General features: G+C 32.9%; 1 protein-coding gene across 2 annotated transcripts in view; it reads right to left on the bottom strand.

The window, feature by feature from the left end:
* Window positions 1-461: 461 nt before the first annotated feature.
* Window positions 462-9,781, bottom strand: part of GlcAT-P (Glucuronyltransferase P) — a 61,081-nt gene continuing 51,761 nt past the window's right edge. For both annotated transcript variants that reach the window (XM_070644208.1, XM_070644207.1), the window contains 3 exons: window positions 4,978-5,109; window positions 4,195-4,353; window positions 462-2,919 (listed from right to left, as the gene is read on the bottom strand). In XM_070644208.1, the coding sequence (XP_070500309.1) occupies window positions 2,812-2,919; window positions 4,195-4,353; window positions 4,978-5,109 (399 nt within the window). In that variant the 3' untranslated portion in view covers window positions 462-2,811. The remainder of the gene's footprint in view (window positions 2,920-4,194; window positions 4,354-4,977; window positions 5,110-9,781) is intronic.

Here is a 9,781-nt window from a genome sequence, read left to right as displayed (position 1 = left end):
AAAAAGCTTATGAAATGAAATAAAAGCTCAAGTACTCTGGTATTAAAAAGAGCGTTCCATATGATAGCGCATATCTTCCACATTTTTTTCCAATAAATTTCATTAAATTGCATTTGTCATGATATAGCTGAAGTATGGAGCATAGCGAAGATATATACATTTTTGTAGCTTCCTTTTGAAGTAATAATAAGGGTGTGTGGGATGTTGAACGTACTTTGAATGGGGTTTATGTTAATGATATGGATCTTTTTTAAGGTAATTGCTTCTTGAAAGTTGAAGTAAATTCAGGTGTTGATGCTTTTTATGGGAAATGTTTTTAAAAGCTTATTTGGGTACTTTTTTTCGAGGGTTTTGTTGAAGATTTGTAGATCGACTTAATCATTATAATTTGTAGATAACTTCAGATAGATGGTAACTGCAAATGGCTGTCATAATGACGTCCATGCTAATGTCAGTGCCATATGATGTCCAAGTGGCTGCAATATGACGTTCAAGTGGCTGTCATATAGCTTCTAAGTAGCTGTCATATGGTGTCTGAGTGTCTGATATATTCATGTTTATTACCATAATAATCGTCATTTGGATTGCATGTGACCCCTATCAGACTAGCATGAACAACATGTGCCGATCAAAAACCTTTTTGAATTAAAGCTTCATTTTAGCATCGACCAACTTTAACTTTAATTAAACAAAACTGTCAGACTTAAAATATAAACAAATCCCGCAACAAAATCCCATTAAAATCTAATTAATTGCCTTGACAGCTACAATTATTCCCGTCAACAGCTATAATTGAAAAATCTATTAAAATGTTATGTTCCACCTGACTCTTCATCTCATCATTCCATCAAACTGCAACCACATTTCCAACAAATCCACCACGCGTACTTTAAAAAAAAAATGCGCTAAAGTAGCGGAAATGAAAGAAAAAGAAATGAATTACCGACGTTTACTCAGCAATTTTCCGTGCCCGGTGTACTTAATATAAAAATTACCTTTTTCATTTCTCTTTCATTCTCTAACTCGTCGTTGTCTATTGTTCTGGCAAGAACTTAAATTGCTTAACCGGATTTAATTGTTTTAAAACATGCAATCAGAATTGTGCTTGACTTTATGATATCGCTTTGAGACTTATTCATCCTCAGTTTTAAACCTTACGATTGTGCTGTATTTCCTTCCCTATTTTTGTTTAGTTTGAGAAAATTATTTTATTTTATTTCATTCTTTTTTTGCTATCTATTTAGAGAATAAACAAATTTCACATCATCACACCAACGTGATTTGAGTCTTTGATTGAATTTCCTCTCAATTCTATCTCTCTATCACTGTTTTACTAATTTCAAATTCAGGGATAAAACGTTTGTCGAATAAAATATTTGAAATAAAAATAATCACAAAAAAGAGAAGAGATGTCGATAAATGGATTGTGTATATTCAACTAATGGCGCTTTCTTATTTTATGTTCATCCCTGGATTTAACAATTTTTCTTTCTCGTTTCTTTCGTGCTGTATTCTATTTTGCTCTTATTAGGCGCTCCTTCGAGGAATTTTGTCAGACTTTTTCTTTGATGTTTCAGAATTTTTACCTTATTTTCTATTGATTATTCAATTCACTGAGTCGAATGACTCAGTGGCGTGGCGTAGTGGTATCGTATATCGGAATCTAATCATTGCATACCAACCCAGCAATACTTGATACCATGGCTTGAAGGTCGACTCGAATTTTACATGGAGTCGAGTAGATTTGATCTACTTTTTCATACAAAATCCGACTCGACTTCGGTACTCTGCTTGGTACTCATGATGGATGTATTCAGATTAAGCACCTACACATAGGTAGAATTCTTACATACAATGTAAATCATACAGAATTTCACAAATCTTCTACTGTTTACAGTCTCTCTAAAAACCACTCGACACATCAGCAGCTCAACATCCACAAAGCCAAAAACCCAAGATCAAATCTGACAAAATTCCCCATAAGCTTTTAAGTCAATAAACATAAAAATAAAGAAGGAAGAAGCAAAAATGTCCAAAAAAATATTTTAAATTCTATTTATCAACGCTAATAAAATTTTAAATTAAATTAAATTTCGATTCACAGTAAGTATATATATTTTTATATAGAGTTAGTTTCACTGTTGCTGATATGATTTTAGGATTATTTTTTGAAATAAAATTTTCACAGCGATTTTTTCAATAAATCTCTTTCCTCGATGCATATATGTCAAAAAAAAACTTTATTTTTCCAACAAATGCATGAAAGGAAGCAACATAAAAAAATATTTTTAGATTGCGGCAGAGCCAACATAATTTTCACAATCTCGAAAAATTGAAAAAAAAGGCATTCGAAAATGTTCAGTTGATGTTGTATTTTCCATTATAAGTACGCCTCGTTAAACAGAAAGACATTAATTCTGCATTCATCCAATACTGTATTATTTCTCCTTCCACCCGCTAGTCATTCCTATCTATGTATCTCCATTTTCATTTCATTTCTCACTATTTTATATTTATATATATTTTATTTCACTAGATGTATGGGTTTTTTTTGGTTATAGTCTCATATATACACAGTTTTTCAGTCGCAGGAGCCGCATTGCCGCATTATTCTTCACCACAAAATTTATATTCATTTCAGTTCGACTATATGTTTTTATTATTATTCATCTCACATTTTTTCACAGAATAGAAAATAAAAAAAATTATTTTAGCACCTCATTGATTAATAGTTTAATATTATTTTATGGAAATAAACATAAACACCGTCCATTTCGGGTACTTTTTTTTCACTGCTTATTTTTTTGCATGTTACACTATAATTTGTCTTAACTGTATGAGATTCGTGCTATTGTATTTCGCCGTATCTAAGGGCATCGCATTTGGATTCTTCTTTGATTGTGTATGCCAAACAAGTATCTGCAAAAAAGGAAGTAACAAAAGAGAATTCAGAATAAGAAATTGTAAGTTAAAAAGTCATTGTTAACACTTTGAAATAGAAAAGTCTTTATCATTAATAGGAATGAAAATATTGTTGAAATGAGGAGAAGCTATAGCTTCTTAGATGTGTTAAAGAGCTTCGGTCGCTACAAATGCTAATGTAAATGATCTTTCTGTACTGATAATAAAACAACGATTTTTTAATATTTAAATTGTATTTAAAACTTAATTTTGTCAAATTTCATAGTTGCAAACCCCTTTCGTAAAAATATTTAGTCTGTTTTTAATCTTCTAAGAATAAACATCTGCTTGTTAAAATCAACTTCATTGTTACTAAGCTGTCCCACAAGTTTTAGATTACAGCACGAACAATAGTCAGATTTTTCTGAAATTTGCAGCCTTGAGCTTTGAAGAGCACTTGAAAATTTTCCAGAAGAATCTTGACACAGAAAAAAATTCACGCTAAAGGTTGCCAAGAGTCACATTTAGATTTAGTGAATATCTGCAAATTTTTATCAAATACAATCTCAATTCCAATAAGCTCTAACAGACAATGAGCATACTCAGTGTACTCATGAGTATGCACAATCAATATAATTCAGCATGCTCTTTGTCTGCTCGGAAAATTCACCAAAAACATCAAAACCAGCTTAAAGCTCATATCCAACTTCAACTATCAGAAACAGCTCTTTAATAACAATTCATTACATTAGCTGTTGTTGTAAATTAAGTGCTATCAAACAGCAACAACACAGAAAACCTTACGTAATAACATCCAATGTTGCCTTTAGGCATAAGTAATTTGCAGCTTTCAGATACAAAAAGTATCAAAGAGGCCATTCTATATTTATTACATTATCTTTAAATGAAAATAATTGCTATTTGAGATCATCAATGATGGCTTTAAGATCTTCTTTAAGAGTGCCTTGAAGCGAATCTTTTATAGGCTGACAATTTTCACGAAATAAACAATTTTTCGTCTAAATCGTGTGCAAACGGAATGTCTTAAATTAAATTTTTACACCCTATATATTCCGCAAGTTTGTATCTACACGACGACATCTTCCTGTATATAAATCGACATTTGTTTCTACGTCTACCTCAACGTGACAAATCTTTTCTTAAATGAAATTAAATTGTAATTTATTTTATGTTTCTCCTCATTTCTTATGGCTCAAAAAATACACAATTTCTGGATTTCCATTTCTAGGTTGTATAGTGATAAAAAAAGACATCCAATATGGATATACATACCTCAGTACAATTTGATGCTAGTAATTCAATTTCAGTCAGTTTTAAAGGCGACAAGCTTTTTAGAAATCCATCCTCCTCATAGCCAGGCTTAAATGGCATGCTAGCATTCGGTCGTGAGAGTAGAAACCGCACGGATACAGAAAAACTAGCCATATCAACCTATGAATAGACATTAAAGAAACATGAACATGTGGAACTATGTCTATGGGAATTCAATGTTCAGGGAGGAAAAGTTGATGTGTGTGTGGTCATTGTTGGGTGTCAAAAGCGCAACTTGATGTCATATTGATTGATTTACATGAGAAAATATTCTCGGAACTGAATCAATTTAAAGTTGGTTCAATACTCTATTGGCAAGACAACCAAGCTATGATTGAACCTTATCAAAGTTTGATGAGACAGTCAAAGTTTGATTGAACCGGATCAAAGTTTGATTGAACCGGATCAAAGTTTGAATGAACTTTATCTGAACTTTAACTGAGTTTATCCAGACATTTTGCAAGTCAAAGCTTGATTGATCAATCAAGGCATTTGACAAATTCAATTATGATTGACGGACCGGTTCAAATCAGACAGTTCTAAAGGAAAATATGAACTTTATCTGAACTTTGACTGAGTTGATTCAGACATTTTGCAAGTAACTAATTCAAATTAAACTAAATCAGCTTCTGATAAATCAAGGTATTTGACACCAATCAATTCAATTATGATTGACGGACCGACACATGCAACAAATATCCCCAATCCCCATCAGACAGTAATCTAAAGGAAAAAATCACATACTGGATATTTTCGTCCACCATTCCAACCGTCATAAAATCCTGCGAGAGTTCCATTTTTCACAATCGGTGTCGACACACCGTATTTAGTTATAAGTCCGACAGGCCACATGGAAACCTTTTTTGTATACCGCATCTGTGAAAATAGAATAAAAAAGAATTTCATATAGATAAAGAGATAAATTTTATGTTCATATGAATATGATGGGAAAATGTACAAAACGGATATACGAAAGAAAAAAACGGAGTAAAAATTGAATTGCGGAATGAATAAGAGCATTTATTTCCAAGCAATTAAAAAAAATATAATTTTTTTTCATCATCCCCTCTGTGTTTTAGCATTTCACACTTTCCCACTCATCTCTCTTATTCATTCAAACACCATTTTGCCATTCATTCAAACTCATTCCAGCTGTCATTAAGCACACAGTGCGCGTTATATGGTTTAAAGTCAGAGACTGTGTAGCAAAGTGAGAAAAAAGGGCGCGCAAAAACATAAATTTTCATTTTTCCCATTTATACGTACGCTCTTCACATCTATAGCTGAATTTTCTTCCGAAAGTGTAGCAAGAGCTTTGTCAAAAACTCCTTTTTTTGAGTATGTTTCATCAGATGTCTATAGATGCATATTGTGTGAATGCCATTTAGATGTTAAAGTGCGTTGGATGTTTGAATTTTTTATGGATCGGATTTTTTTTGGTACATAGTTCACTGGTTATATGCAGTGAACTCTTGAAGAATTTTTGCATTGGAAGTAAAATATGGAAACGAATCGTTTGTTCATTTGAGTTGAGATTCAATCAGTTCCTATTGTGATGGAAATCAAGATTTTTTTACGAATGGAATGTTATGCTTGGTTTGGTTATTTATGATTTATAGGGGGACTTCCACTAATTCTTCTAGGAACTTCAGATTTGTTAGATTCATCAGACTCATTGGAATCGTGAGATTCGTCAGTCTCGTTAGATACCCGAACCTATGTCATTGACTCTCACAAACTAGCATCTCTTTTCCATGCAGTACCAACATTCAAGCCCAGATTATCCATAAATTCTCATCATCCTCTCCAATCATTCATCATTCATCCCCATCACATAACCAAATGCGTCTCAACACTAACCTAATTCCACATTCACACTTCAAACTGATCGTTAAACTTTTTTTTTTCGTTTCCTTTCACTTCCTTTTATCAACATGAAAATGGTATTCACACATGTGTCACGAGAGAAGAGAAAAATAAAATCAAGGCATAAATACAAGCGAGTAGAAAGGAGAAATAACATGAAATGTCAAAAAATCTCGTTCCTCATTCAAACATTATTTGCATTTAAATAAAATAAGGAGAATGAATATAGCTGACATATATTTATGAAAGAAAATGATGACGAAGACACGAGAAATAGTTTGAAGAAGACTGAAGAAGATTGAAACTTGAATCATCAAATTGTGGGATTAGGGGTGAATTCAGAGAATTGTGGGGGAGGTCTAACCATTAGATATTGACATAGGGCAAACAGCGATAATGGCCTCTCAGGCTCCAACTGAATCCTATTCCTTGCTGCACTCCTGAACCCGGTAATACGATAAGCTCATCCTTTTTTCTTGTGCATTTATAATCTTCTACAAAATAACTTGTTAATTGCTTTGGATTTTTCCTCGTTCATTCAACTATGACTCATTTAGTGTAGGGAATAAGATGCAAGCGTTTTGTCTATAAATTATTACTCCCAAGATACCTCGGCGACATTATTTTTTTTGCTATTCTCGAACGACTTACTCGTGTAATAATTTATTCACAAAGTAATAACAACTAAGAAAGAGTTTCAAATTTATGGCTGAAAATCGTGAAAGATTCTAATATTTTGTCGCTATATCCACAGTAATTTGATCCTCGTTAAGACATAATTTGTGAAAAATTGTATAGTAAATTCGTGTACGGTGTGCTGCTTAGACTAATTCTATGGAAATATTTTAGATGATTGCGGTTATGAGAGTAAATTTGCTGATAATGAAGACATCTTAGTTAAAACAAGCAATTGTCTTCTTATTCAAGTATTGTTGTCAAGTGTCTGTTTGAAATTCTCGTCAAGATGAGTATACTTAATCATTAGATGTTTATAATGAGGAATGTCTTGTATGATTTACAGCAGCAAGCGCTAAAGTGTTTAAAATACTATAGGTTATAGCTGTAGTACGTCATAATTGAGAGATCTTAAGGATGAACCGTGTAATTTGAGACTTTCCAGATTTTCTACGCAAGAGTCTGCGTCACATAAAATAATCAAAATAAATTTTCATTCCTCCCACATCCACTGAGCACATCATAAACTGCGCTTCATTTCCAGATGATCCCCTGACATTACACCATCATTTAGAAAAAAATCTCTAAGAGCAATTTCTATTCAACGATTTTCATCTTCATACTCCTCCCATTTATCCAAAAGTACGCACATCCATATGACATGTTACAAAGAATGGTGACAATTTTCCTATGCTGCATATATGATGTAATGATGCTAAAGCAGTTGAAATTTATGATCTGATATAAATTGGCATCATCAGCGCATTTCTCAAAAGTATAGAAATTGATTGATCAAAGTGAAATGTAAAGTAGATCAGAGAATGAAACTTTATAAGACTTAAAAAGGAATTTTTTATGAAGTTCTCCACGCCTTTTGCTAGTCATGAGTATTCTTGGAATGAAATTTGAATTATAATGACGTAGCTTTGAAGTTTTATTTTCAAAAGTTGATTAATGAGGGTTGACTTGAGTGACACGAATTATGTCAGCAGAATTCAGAAGTTGACTTGATGTGTCTACTTACTTATAAGTGACGTTGTCATCAAAATTCCAAATTGTTGACTGTCAGTTCTTGAACAACTTGAGTCAAGTTGAGAACTTAAATTGAAATTCAGAATGATTTTTAAAATTAAATTTCATCCCATAAAGTTTAATCCCTTCCAATTCAGAAAATCTCTCAACACCCGTTAAACTATCAAATATCCAGTTCCGATGTTGCAAAACTGCATCCGAAAAATAACTTTAAACAACACCAATGAAACAAAAAGCGAGAATCTCAAATGAAGCATTCCATTTATTCATGCCCGTCGTTCAGCCATAATGAACATAAAACCACATTTGCTACGCCAAAAAAAATCCATCAAAAAATAAAAAGAGCAGCAGCAGCACCAAGCAAGCATCAGAACATTGAAAAATGTTTGAAAATAAAAATAAAAATTTAGATAAAGCTTTTTGCTGTCATCGCTTTGAAATGTGTATATGTCGTTAAGTACTGTGTGAGAGTGAGTTAAGAAATGGGGTTATAACAGCTCACAAAGAGACGATCCGAATGGAATGGCAGAAAAAAAGAGGGAGACACGAATGAAAAATCTAATAAAAATAGATGAACATAAAACTTAATGAATTATCCCTGTTGTTTTCAACTTTTATTCCGTTTCTTCTTCATGACTCTATATGAGATGCCTTTTAAGGGTTGTATTTGGGGTTGCTTTTTTGAGGATTAGGGGAACTATTCCAAAATGAGTCTGAAATCTGTGAGCATCTTTGATTTGTAATTAGATCTTGAATTTGATAATTAAAGAACTAAGCCTCCCCTTCCCCTTCCCCTCTTCCATATTTCACTGACTTTTCTCCCATATTGCAATAACTTGTCTCAAGCAGGAATCGAAACCACATCTCATCATGCAATCCTTTTATTTATTCTGTCACACATCCCCCTACAGCTTGGGTCGGCATGGGTCGACTCGACTCGACTACAACCTTTGCGTATCCCCAAGTACACCCTTGCGTCCCTTTTGTACCCTTTCATTTCATTCATTTCTCTTGCTCTTTTCTCCATTGTCACACTAAATTACACTCTCTGTGTTGTATATAGAAGTTTCATATAGAATAAAAAATGGGAGTGAGGAACGAGAAAATGAAGACGACGATAATGATGGTGATGTACGGAATGGAATGAGTAGTAAAAAAATATTAAAAAATCCAATGTCATGAAGTAAGAGAAATGGAATCTGTTAATGGGAACTTTTTTTAAAATGATGAAAAAAAATTGTTCTGTACGATAGGGCGATGGAGGGAGAGCGGAATCAGTAATGGCAATAATATCATCTATAAAGAAAGTAAAAAATGGTCCAAAAAGTTATCAAAAGCAATAAGAGAACGAGGAAGTGAAAGGTAGTTAAAAGTTAAATTACAGTCGCGCATTTTTTGGGAATATTGAGAGAAATGAGGAGCTTTACTGATGATTTTTGGTATTGTAATCAAATCAATGGATCTTATGGACATTCCGGATCACTTCTGTATCCTTCAATCAACTCTCAATTCAGAAAGAAATGAGAATTTTTTCATTTATTCATAATTAATTTTACATTCATGAAAAAAAATCATGGCGCGTATTGTCAAGGTAATGATGACCACAGAGTGAGAAGAAATGAAAATTGTTGTAGTTTTCCTTGGAAATTTTTATTCAACAGTTCCGGAGAAAAAAGAGGAAATTATTTTTCAAAATTATTAAATATTCAAATGATGTAGGCGAGAGGTGTCAATTGTTGCTGGTTGCGCGGCTCTATATTTAGCCTTAGTATGAAGAGGGGATGTTGAGGGAGGTATGGGGGATGGTTGGTTTGGGGTCATGACAATAACATCTAATAAGAATATTTAAGATTATCAGAGAACGTTCCCTGTACAAATTAACTAGACTTCAATACTGTCAACAACAATAGTCAGCAACAGACCATCCAGACAAACCAGCTCCACAATCACATCCAACATCAAATTATCAAAGAAA

This window comes from Chironomus tepperi, unplaced genomic scaffold, assembly GCF_022539635.2.
Source record: "Chironomus tepperi strain 1889 unplaced genomic scaffold, CSIRO-AGI_Ctep_v1 contig_335, whole genome shotgun sequence".
Classification (NCBI taxonomy): domain Eukaryota; kingdom Metazoa; phylum Arthropoda; class Insecta; order Diptera; family Chironomidae; genus Chironomus; species Chironomus tepperi.
The sequence above is the reverse complement of the archived record's forward strand: the minus strand, read 5'-3'. Positions and strand labels throughout refer to the sequence as shown.